General features: G+C 61.4%; 1 protein-coding gene across 5 annotated transcripts in view; it reads right to left on the reverse strand.

Moving 5' to 3' along the window:
* MMEL1 (membrane metalloendopeptidase like 1) overlaps nucleotides 1–23,520 on the reverse strand; it is a 31,899-nt gene extending 8,379 nt beyond the window's left edge. The window contains exons 1-11 of one of the 5 annotated variants that reach the window (XM_040459027.1): nucleotides 23,159–23,520; nucleotides 20,979–21,145; nucleotides 8,412–8,489; nucleotides 7,715–7,774; nucleotides 6,601–6,762; nucleotides 6,295–6,375; nucleotides 5,111–5,206; nucleotides 4,568–4,656; nucleotides 3,999–4,064; nucleotides 2,610–2,744; nucleotides 2,432–2,521 (exon numbers count right to left, since the gene is read on the reverse strand). In XM_040459027.1, the coding sequence (XP_040314961.1) occupies nucleotides 2,432–2,521; nucleotides 2,610–2,744; nucleotides 3,999–4,064; nucleotides 4,568–4,656; nucleotides 5,111–5,206; nucleotides 6,295–6,375; nucleotides 6,601–6,762; nucleotides 7,715–7,774; nucleotides 8,412–8,489; nucleotides 20,979–21,135 (1,014 nt within the window). In that variant the 5' untranslated portion in view covers nucleotides 21,136–21,145; nucleotides 23,159–23,520. The other 4 variants (XM_040459018.1, XM_040459009.1, XM_040459032.1 and 1 more) reach the window with 4 other exon arrangements.
* Between the last annotated feature and the right edge of the window lie 208 nt (nucleotides 23,521–23,728).

The following is a 23,728-nucleotide window of genomic DNA, read 5'->3' on the forward strand; positions in this document are numbered from 1 at the left end:
CCGTGAGATCGCGACCTGAGCTGAAGTCGGACGCTTAACCGACTAAGCCACCCAGGCGCCCCGATCACATCGTAATTTCAATGGATGCAGGAAGAAAGGCGTTTAATGAACTTTGCCGTCTGTTCATGACAAGAAGTCCTAGCGGACTAGAGCTAGAAGGTAAATTCAACAGTCTGGTGAGGGGAATCCACATACAGCAGCAGCAACCCCGAAAACAAAACCGCCCACAGCAAACGTCAAAACTGAGGGAGGAAACGGGACATCTACTATCGTGACTGAGGGTCCCTGCTAGCTCCACGAGACAAGTAAATGACAGAAAATCAGTAAGGGTTTGAAAGGGAAGAAATAAAACTTATCGTTCACAAAGGGCCTGATTTCACGTGCATAAAACCTGAAAGGAACTGCAGATACGGAGAATATTGGAATGAGTGTGTGCGCGCAATAAAACTGCCGTGTCCGAGGTCAGAGCCTCTGCACAGGCGCAACAAAGAATCCGAAGATACATCACACAGTAAGACCTTTCGTGCCAGTGTCAGAAACCGAAGGGCTTGGGGCGCCCGGGGGGCTCAGTCGGTTGAGCGTCCGACTTCAGCTCAGGTCGTGATCTCACAGCTCGTGGGTTCGAAACCCGCATCGGGCTCTGTGCGGACAGCTCGGAGCCCGGAGCCTGCTTCGGATTCTGTGTCTCCGTCTCTCTCTGCCCCTCCCCCACTTGTGCTCTGTCTCGCTCTATCAAAAATAAATTAAATGTAAAAAAAAAAAAAAACAACCCAAAAAAAAAAAAAGAGTGCAGCGGGGGCGCAAACTGCCGTGTTCTCAAACTTGACTGTGCGGCCGTCAGCACGGCTGGCCCGGTGAGATGGGGTGTAGCGACGGTGAGATGTTGTCTCACCTACAAAACGTAGGACAAGGCAACCCAGTGCAGGTGAGTGAACTGTCTGGGTCCGACGGCCCGTCTTGTGGAGGGAGAAGTCGGGGTGGGGGCCTTGGGGACGGGCCGTGTGGACGTGCACACTCGGAGGCAAGTCTAAGCGTTATAAACGCATTCTACGGCAGACAGCCCAACGCCTGGCTTCTAGGACGTTCCCCCAAGCTTCTTCTCCATCTCCGCCGCACGGCACCTGCAGGCCGTGGGCGTTCTCTTCTCTCTCTCCTCTTCCCACTGTTAGTACGTTTGCGGATCCTGCTGGCTCTATCTCCCAAGTGGATCAGAAACCACCCCTCTCGCCACGTCGGCTAGCGTCTCCACCTGCCAGCGTTCACCGCCTGGTCCTCAGTGTGAGTCAAGTCTGTGCCCCAGGCCCTCTCACGTGCCCTGGAGGCCTGGCATCGTCCACCCCTTCACCGCCGGTGCCTCGTCTGACTCCAGTCACCCTGCAGCCCCTGCCTCAGGACCGGCTGCCCCTTTGTTTGGACCACACACCCCAGACGGTCCCTCCTCCCGAGACTTCTCTCCTGCATCAGCTTCATAGTGCAGCCCTTCCTGGCTGCGTTGTCCCACCGCCTCCCTGCTCTCTGAACGCAGGCCTCCCCGCCTGGGCTGCAGTGTAGACACGAGGCGGGGGTTGCCCGCTTGGCTCACTGCTGAAGCCCGAGCCAGAGGGGGGCCTCGTCCCCCACAGTGCCCGCTGTGGCGGGGGTGGGGGTGGGGGGCAGCTGTTGGGTTGTGTTGAGGGGCCGGTCGAAGCAGATCACCATTGGGAGCGGGTGCCAAGGAAGAGGGCAGGCTCCAGGGGCCATAGAGCCTTCTGGAACACCAAGTGCCATGAACCCTGGGCAGGAGTCTCTGGAGTTCTCCTGCTTTGTTCTCTGGCTCCAGACCCTCGTGTTTTCTGGTCAGGAGTTAGGAGCTGTAGCGTCTGTCCCACCCCTGCCCTCTGCCCCGACTCGGGCTTCGGTTGTAAGGCTGGCCTGGCTACCACTGCATTTCTGTCCCTCCTGAGGGGAGGCCCCGGACGAGTCTGCGACTCAGGGTACCGGCCACCTGAGTTTGGGGTTGGGTGGGGTGCAAAACCCGGCTCCCCTCTGTCTGGCCTGGGCTGCTCCTCCCCAGCCCCCTGCGGTCAGGCCTGGGCAGCAGGGAGGGCGGGCCTGAGGGTCTGGCAGGGCGGGGCCGGGTCAGGCAGGGGCTCAGAACAGGCCCCAGGGACGCAGTGCCCGGGGCGAGGGTCGCTCTGGTGAGTCGTCGACCCCTCCCGGCCTGTCTCCTGCTCAGGAAAGCGGGGTCCTCGCGGTATCCACCTCACAGATGGGGTGGCCCTGCGTGCCTGGACGGCCCGCCTGCACCTGCCGTCCCAGTGCGAGAGTGTCCCTGTCCGGGTGACCTCTGCGCCCATGGACGTGTTTCTGCGGCTTGGCCCGCGGAGGCGGGGCCGGGCGGGGGGCGGGGGGCGGGGGCCGGGCCGGGGCCCGTCGTGGGGCGGGGACTTGCCTTCAGGCCAAACTTGTTCTGGAGCTCCTCCAGGCCCATCCTGTGGTACAGACTGGTGACGTCATGCCTCTCCTCCTGCGGGGCCGTGGCCTGCACCGGGGGCCGGGGGGTCACACCGGGGGCGGGGCGGCCGGGACCCCGCCCCCCCGCCCCCCCCCGCCCCGCCCCGCGGCCTCACGTTTGCCAGCTGCGTCTCGAGCTCCAGCACCTGCGCCATGTCCTCCCGCACCAGGTAGCCGTTCTCGGGGAGGTTCATGTCCGCCCGCAGCATCGCGGCCACCGACACCATGAACTGCAGGTATGCTTCCCGCACCTGGGCCGAGGGAGGCAGGACTCGGTCTGGCGGCCTCGGCCCCCGCGGCCCCCATGGAGCTCTCTGTGGGGGCGGGGGTGGGCGTAGGACACGAAGCGGGCCCCCGGGATGCTCCGGGGGCCAACCTCGGCCGGCGGGCGGCGGGATGGGGCGCTCCAGACCGTCCGCGCCCTCCCGGGCCGGGCCGCAGCCGCCACTCGCACTCGCGGACAAGCCGGTGCAGCGGCCGCGGGCTCCGCGTGAGTGGCCTGCTGCCCCGGACCTGCGTGGGGAGCCACACGCTGAGGTCACGCCCCGACGGCTCGGGGCTACGCTTCCGCCCCATCCCCCACGTCCCTGGGCTTGCACGGGACGGAGAGACCTGTTCTGTCTCCGTGGTTGCCTACAAAGGGCTGGGCGCCTAGCGGGTGCCCCGTAAAGGCCTCCGGGCCGGCCAGGGCTGTCAGATGCCAGGGTCCAGGGTGGGCTGCCCTTAGCCAGGCTGGACTCAGCCAGGGGGTCAGTCACTGGGTCCGGAGGGTCGATGCCCTTCCTGGACCTGCCTTCTTTGCGCCTCATCCTGGGAGGGGCTTTCCTCCCAGGCAGGGTCCGCAGAGGCCACACCTCCGGTGTCAGGCCCGTGGACGCCCTTGGCCTGGCTGTCTCCGCTCCGCTAGCCCACCCGTGGCTCCTTCTGTCAGCCACACTCGTCTCTGCCCCTGGCTGGACCGTCCTTCATGGCCCGGCTCACAGCCCGCCTCCACCAGGAGGCCCACCATCCTGCTTCCTGGCCGAGGGCTATTTCACAATTGCACCTCCCACAGCCGGCTCCCAGCTCTTCCCTCTGGCCCAGCTCGCCGCTGTCTGCTCCTTGCCTCGCTCCTCCCTGGACCAGGAACCCAGTGGTTACGAGAGCCCCGCGCTCAGGTGGCCTGAGTTCAGATCTCGACGGGCCCTACGCGGTAGACCGGCAGTGTGGACCACAGTCCTCACCGGTGAGACGGGGGTGAAGGGTGTGGGCCTCGGGGCCACCGGCTCAGCTGAGCCTGTCTCCATACGTGGCACGTGGTGTTTAGGGACGGTCCCTTCGACGGTGAGGACGAAGGCTGTGCTTAGCTTGTCCGCAGCTCTCAGCGCCCCGCAGGCATTCACAAAGGCTAGCCGTGGGGGGCGGGGTCAAGGGGACCACGGGCAGGCCGGCCGCAGGGGCGCCCTAGAGCTGCCGGGGAGGGGGGGCAACAAAGTGCCTGAGGGGCCGGGGCCGGTGGGACTCACCTTGTGGTTGTTGCCTTCGTCGAAATAGTATTCTCGGGACGGCATGCCCAAGGTGGGCTGGTCTATCTGGAGACACAGAGGGTGTGACCCTGGGCAACGAGCCGGGGTCCCCACAGCCTGGCTGGGGAGGACAGCAGCTCTCTCGACTCCCCCCCCGAACTGCGCCCGGCGGGAACGTGGGCTCCACCCGGAAGGGGGATGCGACCCGGTGCTGCTCTGCGAGTGACGGCTGGAGGGCCCCGGGGGACGCGCTGCAGGGTCCGCTGACCAGGTGACCCAAGGGGTGCGGGCCACGTGCAGGGCCTCACGGCGCCCTCGCCCTCCCTGCGTGGCGCGGGCTCGCTGTGGCCGGCGGTGGCTTTCTGAGGTCAGTTTTCCTGCCCCGGAGCCCGAGGCCTGGACAGACGGCATGCGGGCGGCTCCTCTGACTGGGACCCGGTCCCCCGGCAGCCGGTGCCCTGGGCGGGACGTGGACAAGGGCAGGGCCCTGGGAACGCCCCCGGGGCTCACCCGCCCCCTGGCCACGGCCCTGCGGGCGCCCCCAGCCAGGCACCAGGGACCCGGCCTACCCCGGCCCCCCGGCGCGGCTCGTACGTAGATGATGTGCCGGCTGGAGTTCTGGTCGTCGTTCCAGATGAACAGGTCGATGAGGACGCGCCTGTTGAACTGCGCGTTCATCAGGGCCAGCTGCTGCTCCAGTTCCCACTTGGGGCCTGGGGGGTCAGCGCCTCACGCTGGAGACCGGCTGCGCTCTCGGGGGTCCCAGGCCAGGCCCTCGTCGGACAGTGGACCCCAGCCCCCTAAGCCCCAGAGCTCGGGGGACATCGTGGTGGCAAGCACACCTGTGGGCCCCGGCGCTGAGGACCCGCTGCGGGACAACAGGGCCAGAGATGGCCGGGCACCTGGTGCCCCTGTGCCCCGCCCCCACGCCCCGGGGTCTGGGAGGTGAGTCCCCCCCCAGGGGCCTGGAAGGGTTGCCCTCTGCAGGGCTGGGGAGCCCACCGGCGGCGGGTGTGAACTCGCCAGCCTGAGCCCGGGAGGGCTCGGCTCCAGGGAGCCCCGGGCGGTGACACCTGTGTGCTGAGCGAGGCTGCCGCAGGCCCCGGCCTTACCTACGCTCTCGTTCCACTTGTCCATGGCCACCGGCCAGCCGCCCATCAGATCCAAGATGTTCAGCAGGGGCTGCGAGTCTCGTTTTTCTATCACGCCTGCGAGGGAAGGAGGGTCACTCGCCTCCCCGCCACCCACCTTCACACAGGCCCGTGGGGACGCTGCACGCCCGGCACAAAGCCAGGCCCCCATCACACGGGGACGGGGACGGGGAAGGGCCCGGGAGGAGCAGAGACGGACGCAGGTGTGAGGGGCCCCGGGGGGTGACCGAAGCAGACGCGCCGGCAGGACACGGGGCGTGGGAGGGGGACAGGCGACCGGGTGGTGGGGGAGCCAGGCCGAGGGAGGCCCTGCGGCCCGGGGGTGCTGCACGGGTGGGGGCCGCCAGCACCGTGGCCGGCCGAACACTCTGGACTGGACGTGGACAACTTGCGCAGGGCAGCGGAGGTCCGGCAGGGAGCTGGGGAACTGGGGTCACATGAAAGGTGAAGGTGAGGGTCCGGTGGCAGGGCGCCAGGTCACTCGGTTTGGCGGAGACTCACAGGGAGGCAGGGGCACGGGGGAGCCTCATGGTGGAAAGAGGGAAGGTTCCGGGCGAGCCCAGATGGGGGCCGTGGTTTCGGGAGGCACGAGCCAGAAGCTGGCGGCTTCCTTTGGCTGCTCCGGAGTCGGATGCGGGGACAGAACAGTGAGCCCTCGGTACTAAGCGGGGGGGGGGGGTGCTCCCCACAGAGCAGCCGACACCCCAAGCTGGGCTTGCAGACCCCCAGGCAGGGACACGAGGGGAGATGGGCCAGAGGGGCGCAGGGTGTGGGGGAGCCATTCCTAGGAGCCGGAGCACAGGCCAGTCCCATAGCAGCACCCGGGTACACGTGTGGACACTCGTGGACACACATGGGCGGACACACACACAGACACACGCGGACACAGACACACACACGTGTGCGCCTTCCCTGGGACTTCCAGGTGTGCCCCTCAGCGGTGTCCTTCTGCCCGGACGGTGTGGCCCGGTCTGGGGTCAGGGTATAAACAGGATCACGGGCAGCTGGCAGTAAGTCCCTGCCCCCGGGGGAGCCTGGGACCGGCGGCCAGGTGGGGGCACAGCCCCCGTGGCCGTGAGTCCTGAGTGGCGTCCAGCTGCCACGCACTGCTGCGGGGACTGTGGGGTCCCGGACCCCCCGCTCACTCTCGTTCATGCAGGAGCGGTACAGCATCTTGGCTTTCTGCACAGCCGGCCTGTCCTTGGCGGTGGAGTTCTCCAGCACTCCTGTGGGCAGAGGAGGGGGCTGGACAGAGGCCTGAGGCGGCCGCCGGGAGAGCCAGGTCAAAGGTCCTGGTGTCACCCGTCCCTCTTTAGTGAGAGGAGGCCCCTCTGCCCCTGCGGGGCCTTTATTCCAGGGGGTTTCTTCTCTGCGGGCCCCACGGCCACCCTCGAGTGGGGCAGACGTACGGCCTTGCCCAGCTCCACCCCCAAGGTCACGGCGGCTCTCACCTTTGAGGATGATCTCCAGCTCGTCTCGAAGGACGTCAAAGACGCTGTACCGGGAGTTGGTCTCGGGGATCACGTGATGCTGCAGCCAGCCTCCGCACGCGTACTGGTAGAAGTCGTCACACGGTTCCCCGGACGGGTCCATGTTCCGGAGGATCCTGGCGGCTGCTCGGCCACAGGGGTGGTGGGGGGAGAGGGGGGACCCAGTCGCGGGTGGCCGCGGACCGTTCGACATTCCATCGTGGCTGTGTGCCCTCGGCAGCGTGAGTCACCCTCTCTGAGCCTCAGCGAGGTCGGAAGCAGGAATTCAAGTTCTAGGGCTATGACTTATTAGCCACATGACCTGGGATCCCGTGACCTCTGCCAGGACACCCACGGTCCGGCGCTGGGGCAACGGCCAGGACTGCCCGGCTCCCAGGAGGCGGTCTGCTGCCCCTGGAGCCCCCTCACTCGTCAGAGTGTCTGCAGCGGGGGTGGGGGTGGGGGTGCTCTGGGCCGCCACAGGGAGCCTGTGTGCTGTTAGAGGAGACGGTGTCACCCCAGCACCAGAATGTGCCGCGTCACTGGTCGGGGGTCCCCGGCCGAAGGCTCTCAGTTGGATTCCCCACTTGGAACCCCCAGCCCGGGACCCTCCCTTGCCCTCTGTCCCACTTGGCCGGGGCCTCGCGGGAAGCACCGACCACGGACGCTCGTCCGCGACCCCAGCGTGGGCAGGAAAATCTCAGGTCTGAGATTTTTCCTGATGTTTCTTCAGACCGTTCTGTTTTCAGTCTGCGAATGGCAGCATATGATCCCCAATTTTTAGACAAATTCGTGGGAGGAAGCTTGTATGTTCATGTGATCTTTCTCTCTGTACCTGCAGGAAAGAGCCCCTGTCCCCGAACTACCTTCCTCCCCATCACAGGGGCCTTGTGGGCGCAGGGACCTCTTCCTGGGGGCACAGGGCTGGGAAGAGGGAGCAGACCCGCTTTCCTCACCCACTGCAGAGACCCCGCCTGCAGGCGGGGCCAGGGACTGCCCACTGGCCCCCATGCCCTGTCTGGAGGTGGCTCCCCTTGGCCTTGGGAGGCCCTGCGCCCCGGGGCAGGGCTCTGGGAGGTGTGGGGAAGGGGCTTACCTGCTATCACGCAGCCAGGGGTGGTGCAGATTTCACCCATCACCTGGGGCCGTTGGATGGCTGTGGGCAAGACGCGGCGTGAGCGAGTGGGGAGGCAGAGTGGGATGGGGCACAGGTGAGGTGCGTCTGCTGGGGCGGGCAGGGCCAGGCCTCAAACCGCCCCCAGCCCCCGGGGGCAGTCCAACCTGGGGTCCTCCCCAGGTGGCCCAGGGCTAGGGCTTACGTGAGGGCGAGCCCCACGCCGGCTTGAACGCTTCCGTAACCCGGGAGCCTCTTCCACGGACGCACCCTCTGCCTCCACTGACCCCCAGGGCCCCCGGGTCCCCAGGACTGAAGCTGGTGGTTCTGCCTTCCTGCCTCTCTGCCAGCCGGCTCTTGCCCCTGTCAGGGTCACCTCCTCCAGGCAGGGTGCCCGTGCTGCTGGTCTCTGCACACTGCTGCCCCCCTGACCCCCCTGCCGGGCCCCAGCTGGTTGTATAGGTGTGCACCTGCCCGGTCTGAGGGACGGCGCCCCAAGCCGGGGAGCAGGGAACACCCTGCCTGTAGCACGTGCTGTGTCCCTGCCGCTGCCCTGGCTTTCCGCGGGCCTCTGGGGGCCCTGGGCGGGGCCCCGCGCCCCTGCCGCACCCCACCCACCGGGGGCCCCGTCTCCAGCCCACCTGCTTGGGCCATGTTTTGCAAGGGAAGGCAAAGCTACCTCGGGGTTTTCGTCTTACAAGGGTCTTCTCGTCCTCTGAGAAGCACAGCCGGCTAGGAAAGGGCGGCGGCTGCTTCCCTGGGGAGAAACACAGCACTCAGCCCCCTGCCTCCCCCTGCTGGGGCGCCTCGGGGCTTGCCGGGGGCAGCCTTGCCATTTCCCTGCAGTGCTGGGGTCCAGGGCTCTCCGGGGGGCTGCCTGCCTCCCCACAGCCAGGCCGGGTCACCGGGGAGCCCAGCGGAACTTACCTCGGCGGGGAGGGGGAAGGCGAGGGGGCTCCCCTGGCTTGCCCACCCCCACTCTCCAGACCCACCCCCATCTGCCAGGGTCCAGAGGGCTCCTGAGTCGGGGAAGTCCGCATTCTTTCCCCTCAGGGAAGTCTCCTTTGACCTTCCTCTTCGATCTCAAGGTCATGGGCCGCACCCACGCAAGGTGGGCAGCTCCTGGGGTCCAACCGAGGCAGGAACAATAGGTTTGTGTAGGGGGACGGGAGGCCACTTTCACTGTCTGACTCACTGGCCGCCTTCCCTGCATCCGTCCACTGCACAGGGCAGGGGCATCACCTGGTCAGCATGGGGAGCTTCCGGGAGGGTGGGGACCCTGCCCAGAAGGGGGTGGGGCAGGGGCGAGGTGCAGGGAGAAGGCCTGCTGGGCCTGGCCCCCTACAGACCTGGCTTGTGGCCCAGTGTCCCCACTACGGAGGCGCACAGAGACCTGGCGGGAAAGAGGGACCTCACACAGGTCAGAGGCCGCAGAGGGTGCAGAAAGCTCCCGGAGCGTTGGGTGCTCCCTGGGGCCCTGGCCATGGGAAGACCCGCTTATGAAGTGTGGGGTTGGGGGCGTTTCTGCCCCCACCTGTGGCTGCCGCTCTTTGTGCCCACCGTTTGTGCACCCATGAGTCCAACCTTTGCCGACTGTGACAAGCCTGCCCCGGTGCCGGGCCCTGAGCGTTCAGATACGAGTCCGGCACGGGCCCTGCCTCAGGGAGCCCCGGCCTGTGGGGACAGGACAGCGATGCCGATCAGAAGCAAAAATGCAGTGCCGAGAGGGCACGAAGGCATGGCTGCCCCAGGGGGTCTGTCAGGGTCGTTAACCCAGACCCTTGGGACAAGAGCCGGACCTCGGACCCCAAAGGGCCACGCCCTCAGTGACACTCAGTGACAGTGGACAAGGCCATCTGAGTTCTGGCCAAAGACATGACGAGGAGGAGAAGGGATTTTTGCTTCTGATGAGGATGCGGAAAGTTGAAAGCGACTGTGGTTCCCTCCCTGGCCGGGAGAAGGAGTCTCGGGAGTCTGTAAACACCCACCCGAGAGCTGCGGACAGGAAACCCGCAGAACCAAATTCCAGAAAGGCATGTGCCCTCCCTGGACAACAGGGACCTGTGACCGCCTTGGGAGCCACGGCTCGAGGAAGGTGGTCTTGCACAAAGGGGGCTTCGGGCTGGAGGAGCCAGTAAGGCCACCAGCATTGGGGCTGGTGTGAGGGACGGGGTCCCACACCGCTCCCCCACGGGCCAGGTCCTTGTTCCGGGGCCTCCCCGAGGGCACGGGCGGGGCAGGAAAGCGGCGAGAAATCCCCGTGCGTGAAGATACAGGCCAACGTGGCCCATCATCGAGAAAAACCCAACAGAGTCCAAAGAAGTGGACCCGGGGAGCAGCTGTCAGAGTTAGCGGACAGAGTCTTCAGCGATTAGGATGAGATTAAAGGATCTGGTACAAAAGACGGGAAACGTGTCGACAGATACGCGGTGCGCATCGCCAAATACACGGACACGGTCGGAAAGAACCGAAGCGAAGAATCTGTTTTGTGGGCTTCACGACAAGCTGAGTCTGCACTGGAAGGAATCTGTGTCAACGGAAGTTATCCAGGCCAACGCACAGGGGAGAGACACAAAACACACAGAACAGAGCAGAGGAGAGCCCGCAGAAACCCCGGTGGGGCAGCCACCTCGAAAGCCGGCTTGGCAACTTCTTACAGAGCCAAACGCGGCCTTACAAGGTGACCCCGCAATTCCACTCCTGCGTGTTTCCCCAGGTGGTTGGAAAACCCACGTCCACACGGAAGCCGGACTGTGAATTTTATAGCAGGTGCGGTGGGTGTTTTTGTTTGTGGTTCTGCAACCATGGTGTCCTGCCACAGAGCCACGAAGAAATAAACCGTATTACAGCCACATGGTGGAATTATTATGAAGCAATGAAAAGAAATAAGCGAGGGGCGCCTGGGTGGCTCAGTCGGTGAAGTGTCCCACTTCGGCTCAGGTCACGATCTCGTGGTTTGTGGGGGTGGAGCTCCGTGTCGGGCTCTGTGCCGACAGCTCGGAGCCTGGAGCGTGCGTCGGATTCTGTGTCTCCCTCTCTCTCTGCCCCTCCCTAGCTTGTGCTTTGTCTCTCTCTCTCTCAAAAATAAACCAAAAAAGGCAAAAGGAGCTGACCGTCGGCGCGGCGGTGTAGTCGGTGAAATTGGTCCCCACGGGAATGCAGGTTGGCAGTTCTGAGACCACGATTGGGATTAAGTAAGCAGGGGAGGGCGGGAGTCCAGACTCCTCACCGCTGCAGGGGGAGGGCAGGTCGGCAAGGGCAGGGGGCTGGAAGGAAGCTCGTATTTAGCCCGACATAGACACAGATGGTGCACACACGGGGCTGAGCACGCCCTCGGCTGAGAGCGGCCGGAAGCAGTGACCCGCCAGCAATTATCACATCTAGGAACCCGAGCGTGGCTTCTGACACCGTCTCCCCGTGAAGGGAGCCAGGGGTCCTTGGAGAAACGCTGGGTTCTCTAACCGGGGGCAGAAAAGATACAAAACGGGCCTGGAACATCTCACAAGGCTAGAAAGGAAGGAAGTGCTCCCCTCCCCTCCAGAGTCCCAAAGCCACAGTGATGGGGGATTGTCAGAGGAGCACCAAAGCCACGGCAGAGCCCCCAAGGTCAAAGCTGGGGCGATTTGAACACAATAAACTAGTTCTGGACCCTAGTCCAAAGTATAAAATTCACATCCACGAGTCCATGCCGACGTAAATACATCACCGAGTAAATACATAAATGGGGGAAATAGAAAAAACCCCCCATATAGAAGAACTCCAAATCGTTGATGGAGGTGCTCTGCCCGGAGAGATGTGGATTCCAACTCCCCCCACCCCTTGGGCGTGAGCTGTCCACGGTGGCTTCCCTTCCAAGGGGACAGTATGGAAAGCGAGGGGAAAGGTAACTTTATGGTGGAGAAAGCCGACGAACGTTATATGCCGGAGCCACGTGGTCACGGTCAACGACAGTGACGAGTCATTATAAGTACGTACCCTTCGTTTACGGGCCTCCCTCCCCACAACACATCCAACCATGAGAAAAACATGTGACAAGTCCCGCCTGAGAGACGTTCTACAAAATATGGGGCCAGGACACCTCAAAACTGTCCAGATCATAAAAACAAGGGAAGTCTGAGAAACCATCACAGCCGAGAGTCGCCTACGGAGATTTGATGAATAATGCTCCGTGGCATCCCGTAGGATCCTGGGACAGAACAGGACATGAGGGAGGAACAGAGGAAATCTGGAGAAAGTGTAGACCTACTTAACAGTCATTGGCAAATGGGGCGCCTGGGTGGCTCGGTCGGTTAAGCGTCCGACTTCGGCTCACGTCATGATCTCGCGGCTCGTGAGTTCGAGCCCCGCATCTGTGCTGAGAGCACAGAGCCTGTTCCAGATCCTCCGTCCTCCTCCTGCCTCTCTCTCTGCCCCTCCCCCACCCTCTCGCCCTCACAAAATAAACATTAAAAGAAATAATACAGGTTGGCCTTGATTTGAAGGATTTATATTCCCTCTCTCTGTCTGTCGCCACGTCCTGTGTCTCTCTCTCTCTGGGAAAAAAGGCCACAGAAATCTCAGAGGGTGGAAAACACCCTTCCTCCCTGGAGAATGAGCACGGGCTGGTCGTCAGGCAGGTGCGCGTACGAGCTTGACCGTGTGGCCAAGGAAACCTCAAGCTGAGACGTGCGTTTTAAGCAGGTGGCCTCCCCAGGTGCCTGATGGAAACAAACAACAAGCCTTCTCTGGAGGGAAACTTCTCGGCCCAAGAGACACAAGGTCCCCACAGGTAAAGCCAGTGCGAGCACGGATTCACCCTAACACGGCGAGAAGCTTCCACGGGGGTGACCAGCACGTGGCAGAACCGTGAACCCCAAGGATTTTGTATTCTGGGACTCTCCGATCCCAAATGTCTGGGGCATCACGGGCCCCCAATCTCGACTCCTCTCTGCCCCCATGCTGTTGCCGGAGGACGTTTTCTCCCTGTCTGTGGGCTGGCCCCGTGGCTTGCTTGGGCCAACAGAATGTGGTGGAAAGGATGCCTACTCCGGTCCTGAGCCCAGGCCCTAGGGGGCCTGGGGGCTTCAAGCCGTCCTCCTCCACTCTGCCCAGGCCCGCCTGCTGGTCCTTGTAGGGGCTGAACAGAGTCCAGCCTGGGCGGGCCGACTTGGCCGTGGCTGTGCGCCTGTGTGCGCGTCCCAACAGACGAACGTTACTTTGACCCCCGAGCACCAGGGCAGTTTGTGAGGAAGCAATAACCCGGCTGATGCAGAAACGAATCCGAGTATGTTTGGAGAAGTAAAAGAAAACACTAAAAACAAGGGCAAGAAACATGTAACAAGAATCAGTGAGTGAAAGAATAAATTGTAAATTCTAGACACACGAAAGAACGTGGTTGTCAAGATCACATTTCTGGATGTTTCCCTCCGGGCTGCGCTGTTTATTTTGCTAATTGAAACCTAAGTGACAACATGTCACAAATTCCGGGGTTCCATGGAATCTTTACTGCACTGCAGGTACAGGCATATTCAGATATATTTTTGGAGCATCAACATTCTGCAAAATGCAGCCAACATTTTAATTCACACCCGAGGGAAGGCAGCGTCCCAAAGGGTGTGTATTCCGAGTTATTGCAGGCTAATTGGGGGAGAATTTCTGCAGATCTAACACAGGTGAAGAGAGGGTTAGTGAGTTGGAATATAGCCCAAAAGAATCTACCCAGGAGGCAGGACAAAGAGACGGAACCTTCCCAGAGACACTTGGAGGATAGAGCGAGGAGGACTGAGGACACGCGTAATCAGAGTCTTAGAGCGGGAGAAGAGCGGTCGTGAGGGAGACACAGCGTTCAGAAAGATAGTGCACGACTTCCCACAACGAATACACGGTATTGATGCGGAGATCCGGGAATCACGGCCTGCCCAGAGCAGAATAAACAAAACAAGTGTTCGCAGCCAGATGCCTCATGGTAAAAGTGAGAAGGTACCAGAGACAAAGGAAACACAGCTCGGAGGGAAAGAACGTTCACCCGACAAAGAACCACAGTTAGACGGGCCCAGATTTCTGCACAGCGGCTGCAGAAGCCAGGAGACCACGAGACTAAATCTTTAAGCCATCGAGGGAGAACGGGGTCCAGATTTGTCTCATCGAACTATCACTGAAGGATGGGCAAAGGTGGGGGGGGAGAGAGAGAGAGAGAGAGAGAGAGAGTGTGAGTCACAAGCAGGCTCCAAGCTCAACATGGAGCCCAACGCAGGGCTCGATCCTATAACCCTGGGATCGTGACCTGAGTCAAAACCGGGAGTCAGATGTTTAACCGACTGAGCCACCCAGGCGTCCCTGCCGCGGAAAAATTGTTACCGCGGCGCTCCCCACACTTGCCTGGTCACAAGAAGGGCCTCAAGTGTCCATCATAGTACAGAGGTTGAGGCCTGCTGTGGACCGAACGTGGCTTCACCCCAGTTCATAGGCCAAGGTCCTGGCTCCCGGTGGGCCTGCCCGAGGAGGTGAGAAAGGTTGAATGAAGTCATCAGGGTGGGGCCCAGCTCCTGAGAAGAGGCGGGTGAGGCTGCCACCCCCTGGTCCGCAACCCACACCTTGGATAGGAGGCTCCGGAAGCACGTGCTTTGGAGAGAAGAAAGATGATTTCGAAAGGACATCCTGAGCTGGGAGACGGGAGGACAAAGAAAGCTCGCGGGGTGTGCGATGAGCCCAATGAGCCAGGCTGTATTCACTAACGCTGCCTCCGTGAGAGACCGGAGAGAGAGAGAACCGAGTCTCGCCCGCGACCACACGGAGCCGGCACGGGAGAGACTCGAACGGCTCTAAATCCTTGCGTGTCTGGAAGCAGAACGGAGGTGTCCATCGGCTGAGCGCCTCACTAGCTAACCAGGCACGCGCACGTCTGAGGTAGAAGGGGTCCGCTTCCTGCTTGGAACGTCAGCAGCCGCCACAGTACCCTGCCCGTCCTAACGACAAGAGAAGTCTAGATCGTCCGCAGACGTCACGGCTTCTGGAGAGCCCCGTCTAGGGCCTGGGGTCAGAGAGCAACTCGGGAAACAGTTTCAGAGCACGAGGAGCCCCTCGAAGGAGGGACGACAGCGTCCGCCCTCTGACGGGACCCAGGAGTGAGACTGGTCACCACGCAAGTGGGTAAGAGGGACGGAGGGAGGCGCAATCTTCGCGCGTTCTTAGAGGCCACCCGTGCGTTGGCTCGCTGGTTTGGAACAGCCGGGAGGGAACGCTGCCTCACTCGCGTGTTGTAGCCGGGGGTCTTCGGCAGGTGCTGACGAGAGACACTGGGGGCAGCCATCAGAAGGCCAGAGAGAGCCCCCTCAGGGGCCCAGGCCAGACGTCATCCGCTTCCGCTGAGGCACACGCACCAGGTGCCCCTGCTTGCCCGCACCTTCCTCTCGTCAGGAGCAAGGGCCTGAGCCGCTGGGGAAAAGGCAGTAAAGCTCGCACCTCCAGGGGTCAGGCAAAAGCCCACCGGTCTGGAGGAGGGTCAGAACCAAAAATCCTCTGCCCGTGGGACAGGGACAGGAGCCCCCTGTGGCCCCAGGATCTTAGCATGACATCAAGCTGACGTCTACTGCCTCTAGAGCAAGGGTGGGAAACTCAGGGGTGGAGCAAAATTTGGTGGACGAGGGGACCAGCACAGGGATGCTCCGGTCCAGGGCCCAGGGCGGCTGAAGACCAGACACGGCCGGTGCATCGGAGATCGCGTGCCCCCCGGCGCGAGCCGAGCACTGACCGCTACCCTTTGTGGAGGGACTGAGGCGCGGAGAGAGGCCCCTCTGTGTCACAGGCGTCCGGGGGCCGCTGCCAGTGAGGCTGAGGCAGGGCCGAGGGGAAAACGGGAGATAATGGCAGCCAGCCGGTTGCTGGAGGAATTCGAATCCGTGGCGCCCCGAGGGTGACTCGTGACTAGCTGAGTCGAGCCCACACACCAATAGACTGGCAGGACACGTGTCCCCGTTTCCGGCCACAAACGCGATGTGCCTCGGTCTCTACCCTTCCCCACGTGGTATTCAGGGTTCGGCGAAGGTGCGTGAGACACACACAGGCAAAACCCAGAAAAGCGGTCGAGCGGTCCGCTGCTACCAAATAATCGGCTGAACTCGATTTACGGAGGGGCGCCTGCGGGGCTCGGCTGGTTGAGCGCCCGACTCTTGATTTCGGCTCAGGTCATGATCTCGCAGTTTGTGGGTTCGAGCTCTGCGTCGGGCTCTCACTGTCAGCACAGGGCCTGCTTGGGATCCTCTGTCCCCCCTCCCTCTCTCTGCCCCTCCCCTGCTCATGCTCTGACTCTCTTTCAATAGTAAATAAACATTAAAAAAAAAAAAAAATTAAAAAAAAAAAAAAAAAAGAGTAGATTCAGAGAGTGCCCAAATGCTGGCACCATCAGAGCTGAACTTTAACACAACTATGGGTGATACGTTAAAGGATTTAATGAAAAAGGAGGATGGCATGCTTGCACAGATATGACATTTCAGCAAAGAGGTAGAAACTATAAAAAGGAGTCGTGTGGAAGTATCAGAAATAAAAAGCGTATTATTACAGGTGGGGGATTTTCCTGACTGGCTGCCCAGCATGCTGGATCCAGCTGAGGAAAGACACAGCGAACGTGGAGACTAATTTGGGTCAGATTCTTTAATCCGCAGCCCAAAGACTAAAAGGGTGAGAAACACTGAACAGGCCATCCGAATATTGCGGGACAGCATCAAACCGTCAAGAGAAGAAGAAGAGAGAGAGAGAGAGAGAGAGAGAGAGAGAAAGGGGTCAGAAGAAATATTTGAAAAGATAATGGCTGAGAGTTTCCCAAGATGAGTCGAAGAAAGTAAAACCCCAGATTCCAAAGAACACACGCGGCACGAATCCTAAAATACCGAACCGCGCCCGCGCTTCCCCCGGCCACACCGCAGCCGAGGTCGGAGAGAAGAATCTCGAGGGCAACAGAAAGAGGAGAAACATTACAGATGGAAACAACAGAGACGGGAGTCATGGCGGCCTTTCCCGCGGCAGCCGTCTGAGCCAGAAGGCAGCGGAGTGACTGAGGGAAAAACCAAACCGTCAACCGAGGATTCTCTACTCAGAGATAAAAATCTTGCAACGCGCAGAGGAAAGAAAGGCTTTTTCAGAGAAGCAGAAGCTGAGGAAGTCCATTTCCAGCACAACCGCCTAGGATGAATCCTGACGGAGGGTCTCCAGGAAGGAGGAAAATGAGTCAAGCCGGAAACAAAAAAGAACAGAGAACTCCGGAATGGCTTTTCTTCTTACAACAAAAACAAGTAAGCGAGCCTGGCAAGGCTCCCCCAGACCCGGGATCTGTGGGACTCTGGAAAGATAACTGTATACCGTATATCTGTGTAGGCTCAAACCGTATTACCACGCCTCATAACCACCTAATAATTGATACGTGGAACGCAGAATGACGGATTCTTTGGCTTTCCTCGACATGAACGGGACCCCAGCGATCTGGCCTCTTGTTGGAGGAGCGGAACCTGAGGCCAGGTGGAGTGAGCCAGCTGCGTCCCAGTTTACAAACCATCCGAAGGACCTTTTCGTGCAGGAGACCGCAGGTGTAGCTCCTTGAGCTGCATTGAAAAATTCTTTGGAGGAAAGATCAGAGAGGTTGGGAACAGAACTTGCAGATTTAGAAATGTCATTTTTTTTTTCAACGTTTATTTATTTTTGGGACAGAGAGAGACAGAGCATGAACGGGGGAGGGGCAGAGAGAGAGGGAGACACAGCATCGGAAACAGGCTCCAGGCTCCGAGCCGTCAGCCCAGAGCCCGACGAGGGGCTCGAACTCACGGACCGCGAGATCGTGACCTGGCTGAAGTCGGACGCTTAACCGACTGCGCCACCCAGGCGCCCCAGAAATGTCATTTTTTAAAAAAATGTTTATTTAATTTTGAGAGAGACAGAGCATGAGCAGGGGAGGGGCCAAGAGAGAGGGAGACACAGAATCAGAAACAGGCTCCAGGCTCCGAGCCGTCAGCACAGAGCCCGACGCGGGGCTCGAACCCATGAACCGTGAGATCACGACCTGAGCCAAAGTTGGACGCCCAACCAACTGAGCCACCCAGGCGCCCCTAGAAATGTCATTTTGAAGGGACTCACACCAAAGTGATTCACTGTTGGGGAACCATCAGTACTGGGTACTCAAGCCCCATCCCGCAACCCACGAAAATCTATCTTAGGACCAAGAGGGTGACATCTGAGGGGCAGACGGGCTGGTAATGAAATAATGTGACCGAAAAAAAGGAAGCCTCTGGAACGAGGTACATATTCATGACAAGGAAACCAGATAACGGCAAAGAGAGGAGACGCGACCCAACTTTTCTTCATAGCTCAGCTGTGTATGACCCTCAGTCTTTACCACAAAGCACGGACACGTCTGTATTGCGAGGGCAGGGTCTGGGTTGTGTAGGGAGCTGAATCTGCCTTCCCTTCGGCACGTCGATAACCATACTGGTAGTGGGTAAATGACAAATCGGCTATTTTGCCATTAAATCTGCTCACGAACACCATGACAGACGTAGGCATTTTTCTAAGTGTTACTGATGCATTAAATCATGGGCCCTCAAGTAAGCCTCTTGTGTGTGTACTATGTTATGTTCCATTTCACAGACGGAGAAACTGAGGCACAGAGGCACGGAAGAAACCTGCCAAGGTCACGCAGTAGGATCAGGTGGGGGGGGGGGGCGGCACGCCTAGCCATGCCTGGGCATTAACCACAACCTTATAATGCCTCCTCACGACCCAACACTGACAGTAAAAGAGGTTCAAAGTCAAGGTTTAGATACGGAAAGCCACCCCAGTCCAAGGGTTAGCAATAGTTTCCTGTCAGGGGCCGGGCAATAAATATTTTAGGCTTTGTGGGCCACACACAGACTCTGTCTGACCAGTTCAACTTAGCTCTTGTAGCAGGAAAACATCCACAGACAATACATAAATGAGTGGGCCCAGCTGTGTTCCAATAAAACTTTCTTTACAAAACCCGGGCCAGAGTTTGCTGACTTCCGTGCTGGAAAGTGAACGTGGCTGCTTTGTAGGAGCAGGATTCCAGGAGGGGCAGGACCGCGGACATGGGGCTTCATCTCCTACTGTAATTTCTATAAAAACGCGTGCGATTTCCCGAAAAGCACTTGTCCATAACTTTTTTTTTTTAACGTTTATTTATTTTTGAGACAGAGAGGGACAGAGCATGAACGGGGGAGGGGCAGAGAGAGAGGGAGACACAGAACCAGAAGCAGGCTCCAAGCTCTGAGCCATCAGCCCAGAGCCCGACATGGGGCTCGAACTCACGGACTGCGAGATCGTGACCTGAGCTGAAGTCGGACGCTCAACCGACGGAGCCACCCAGGCGCCCCATCCATAACTTTTAAAACAACTGTTCAAACAAAAAATCAACGAGAACCCCTAAATGGACAGTGATCGAAAACCTGCAAGCTAGCTGAGGGAAAATAGAGGAGGAAAAAATACCAGAGCCACCCAAAAGAAGGCGGACGGCAGCCATAACGAAGGCCAGTAAGACTGAATTCTCCGGTAAGAGACAAAGTCCCCAATCCAATCCAGATTCGTACGGTTGCAAGAGACACATCGAAGGCGAAAGACACAAGAGGTCTGACAGAGAAAGAATGGAAGAAAACGGGCCGAGTGGTTATATTCACATCGTGCAGAACAGAACTTTAGGCAAAAGATATTAAGATAGAAGGTGTCACTGTGCAATGATCGGCTGTGTGAAGACACCATTTCTAACCTTGTCTTCACATGATAACGTAGCCTTAAAATAGGCAAATTAATATTTGGCATGAATACGAGGAAAACTGGTGGTTCTCACACAAGAAAATTGAAAAAAAAAAAAACCCAAATATATAGAAGATTCGATTGGTGTGGATATATCTGTATCTCCAATTTCATCTAACAGTTAGTGATTGGGTGTCTTCCACGAACACGCGTGGATTGTTTGCAAAACTGCCCACGTGGCAGTCCCAAAGCGAGCCTCAGCAAACACCCAAGAATCAGCACCGCGTAAACCCTGGTTTCTGACCACAATGCAGTTAAGCGAGAAGCCAACGAGAAAAGGTAACTGGTCAAATCTCCGTGCGTCTGGAAATTAAAAAGAAAAAAAAAAATTTCGAAATAACTCAGGAATCCAGGAAAAAAATCATCGTGGAAATGAGAAAGCACTGAGAAATACACAGTAACACTGCATGTAAATTCTTCCGCGGACTCAAAGGGCCTGAGGCCGAGATCAGCTGGGGGGTCGGGGCCGGGGGGGGGGGGGGGGGACAGTCCTGTCCTCCGGAAGCCTCTGAATCAGGTGTTTCCAGCCCAGCGAGCCCCGAACTAGGCTCCTCGAGGTCTGGGCTCCCCAGGGCTCTCTGTGCAGCCAGAGGCTCCTCCCCTGCCCCCTGCCCCTGGAGCTGGCAGTGCCCCTACCCTGGTGGGGGTCCCAGAGGGGCCAGAGACCAGAGCAGCTGGCAGGGGCCCTCCGGGCGCCTGGACAGGCTGGGAGCAGTGCTGGGCTGGGACGCCCATCACATCCACAGGCTGCGCCCACTTCTGGTCCCCAGAAATAGCTTCGTCTGGCAATGGATGGCTGGTTCCCTGCGGTGCAAGGGGCCAGGGCCAGGCCAGTGTCATTCTAGTGACAAAGGCCGTGATGCCCTACTGGGAGCCCCTCTCCGGAGTCCCGTGCCCGCTGCCCTGGGGGTGGGGGTGGGGGGTCAGCACCCACATCCGGGCTAGGGTGGCGCCTGTGAGCAGCAGGGTGCGGCCCAGGTGCAGACACGTAAGCCCCACCCCCGCCAGGCCCCCCACCCAAGTCGGGGACAGCCCCTCCCTATCCACGCGGAGGGGGAACCAGAAGAGGAGTGTCCTTGCACAGCAGCCCCGGCTGCACCCCCGGGAGCCCAGTCTGACCCCTCCCACCGTCTTGCACCCAGGGGAGCCTGTCTGGGGGTCACGACTTCTGCAGGGAGGGGAAGAAGGAGGAAGGCAGCCGCCTCCGTGAGACACAGGTGAGCGCAGGGGAAGAGCGCGGCTCCCGCCACCCGCCGGCCGGGACCGCAGTGCGGGAGGGGAGGGGGCTGCGCGGAGCCTGCGGAACCGGCTGGGGCGGCCGGCCCTGGGCAGAGCCTTCTGGAAGGGGCCGCCGGCGCCCTGCAGGCTAGTGCCAGGTGCGGACCCTGGGCCCCCGCCTGCCCCGTCGACAAGACGGGCGCATCGGGGTGGGTGGGTGGGGGGCACCTTCACTCACCTCCGCCGCGGGCGGCGTAGAGGAGGCCCAGGGCCACCAGGGCGACACTCAGCAGCAGCAGCAGCAGCAGCAGCACCCCCTCCAGGAGGCCCGGGCGCTTCTGTCCCGACCAGCCGGCAATCTCCACCATCCCTACCGGGCTCTCGGGCTTCCCCATCGCCAAGTCTCTAGACGTGGGGGGGCGGGGGGGGAGTGCACAGCTGAGAAAGTCCAAGGCCAAGGGCAAGGGCTGTGTGTCCGGCCAGGGTGGAGAGCCGTGCGCGTGGAGCCCCTGGGGCCCTGCCCGAGGCTGGGAGGCCGGTGCCGGTCCCTTCAGGACACCGGGCTCCTGTCCCCACTGCCCGGTCCACAGCCGGCTCTCGGCCTGTGTCTCGCTAGCCGGTCTCCCCAGGCCAGAGTCTCTGAGGGCCTGAGGCGCCGGTGGGGGGGGCGGGGGCGGTGCGGCCCGCGGGCCATGGTGGCAACCTCTCCCCAAGGTCGGCTTCTCCAAGCCCGCTCTCTAGCAGGGGTCGTCCAGGGACCACTCTGCTCACAGCTGGGGGTGGGCACTAGGGACCCAGCAGGCCCAGCTCCCCATGCTTGCCAAGGGGCTAGGGCAGCGGAGCCGGCCTGGGGCCCTAGTTCTCCGGGGCTGGGGAGGGGGTCCTGGAGCTAGGGGCCCTGAAAACCCTCTGGGAGGTGGCATGGGCCACTGGGCTTCCTGCCCACCTTTCCCACCAGGAGCCCAGGAGTGGACCCTGGGGAGACCAGAAGGACGGGCGCCCACGCAGGCAGTGACCATGAAGGCCAGCCCCAGCAGCCACCTGGCCGGCGTGCATCCCTGTGTCCCCCTTCCCCACCCTCCCCTGCCCCCGCCACTCCAGGGGTGGGCAGCGGTGGAGGACCGTCAGGGCTGTGGCAGACAGGAGAGGGCGCGCTGCCTGGGGACAGGCGGAGACAGCAGACCCCGAGGGCTCTGAGGTCTGCGCTCCCTTTCGCAAGTGGGCGTGCACACGCCCCTCTTTGGTGGTGCGCACAGCCCTGCCCCTGGGACGGCTGTGCAGCTGGGAACAGCTGGCCGCTGGCCTGTGCGTCAGACTCCCGGTCCTCAAACACCGTGACACAGCCGAGCCCCGCACCAGCGCCCACGCTGCACCAGGCAGGGCCGCGAGTTCGGGAAAAGCCTGAGGAAGACCATGCCAGTCGGGCCCGTGGGCAGGCAAGCGCGGCTGCTGAGACACGCTGGGGCTGGCGCAGGTGTCCCTACCTGCCAATGCCCAGGGGTCTGCCTGAGTTCTGTCTCCCGCTCTGGGCGGGGGCGGGGGTGGGTGGGTGGCCCTAGGCGGGTCTTACTCTCCCCGGGCCTCGCCCGCTCCATGACCCGAATGGAGAGAAGCCAGGCCTGCTCTGATCTCAGCACCCTCCGCAGCCCCTGCCCGTCACCTCTCTGCGCACCCCATGTGGTCCTCCGCCCTCAGCGCCCGGCAGACCCCCTCCTCGGAGGCTTTGCCCTTCCCCCAGACCCTCCCCCCGCCCCCTCACTCCCCAAAAGCCCCTGCTCAAGGCCATCTTCCCAGTGGAGCCTTCCCTGGGTCCGTCTTCACCAGCCTGACCCCCGGACCTGATTTCTGTTTTGCCACCAGATGTGCGATTCAGGCTCGATGCCCCTGACTTCTGTTTCCATGGTCCCCCTCCCCATGGGAAATGTCGGCACCATGGGGGCGCGGGGCTCCGTCTGCCTGGGTCCCCAGCACCCACTCTGGTACCCACGACCCCAGAGGCATCAACCAACGTCTGCTGAACGATGAACGAAGGAAAGGGTTCGGCTGGACGGGTCCGAGCCTTGGCCTAGGGTCTGTGGCTCTGGCCTCTCCAATGGCTTTTGTCTTAGATCAGAACTAGTGAATGCGTTCTCTCCTTCTGTGCCGCTCGCTTCCAGGAACTCGGTTTGGCAGAAAAGCGCGCACACACTTTCATATTGAGGGCTAAGGGCAAAGCCAAGTGCTAGGGAATCGGAGCAGGCCTCTCCGGGCTATGGTGGCCAGCCAAGGAAATGGGGCTCGTCGGAGGGGAACGGTGTGGGCGTGCTCACAGAATGCTCTGCCCGGCCCCTGGGAGACGGGCTGGGCGCTGCTAGGGTGCTCCCTCCGTGCTGCCCAGGAAAGCCGGCCCTGGCAGGCAGGCCCCCTCCCTCGGCTCACCTTCAGGTCACTCGGGGGCGGCCGCGTCCCACGGGCAGGTCTCAGAAGGCTGGGTCGGGCTGGCCTAGAGCTCCCGTGAGCTGGGGCCAGGTGGGAGGGCTCCCAAGGCCGGAGAGCAGTGGCTTCAGGTGGGGTTCCACTGAGGCTTCCGGGCCTCCTTTGTGACGCAGGCGAGGGTTCCCCGGAGGCGGGACCATCTCCCACTCAGCGGCAGGGGGTTCCATCTGGGTCTGGTGTGGGGGAGGGGCCGAGAGCAGCTCCTGGCCGAGCGAGGGTCCCTTTGCGGGCCTCTGGCCCTGCGTCCTGCTTCCTCCTCCCTCCTCGACCCCACCGTCCTGAGGGGACTGCGGGGGCTGCGGGGAAGGAAGGCCAGGCCCTCCCCCCGCCCTGCCTGAGAGGCGGGGACCAGAGACCCTCGCTGGCAGCGGGGTTTGCCAAGGCCCCGCCGTGGGGCTCTGCCCCTTAGTCTCCAGTGAGATTGGTGGGTTCTGGGGGCCTCGCCAGGTATAAAGGGAGGTGGTGCTCCCTACCCGAGACGCCCACGTTCCGCCAGCTTGGGGCTCAGCGGCC

Source organism: Herpailurus yagouaroundi, unplaced genomic scaffold (genome assembly GCF_014898765.1).
Source record: "Herpailurus yagouaroundi ecotype Mexico unplaced genomic scaffold, PumYag 77, whole genome shotgun sequence".
In the NCBI taxonomy this organism is placed as follows: domain Eukaryota; kingdom Metazoa; phylum Chordata; class Mammalia; order Carnivora; family Felidae; genus Herpailurus; species Herpailurus yagouaroundi.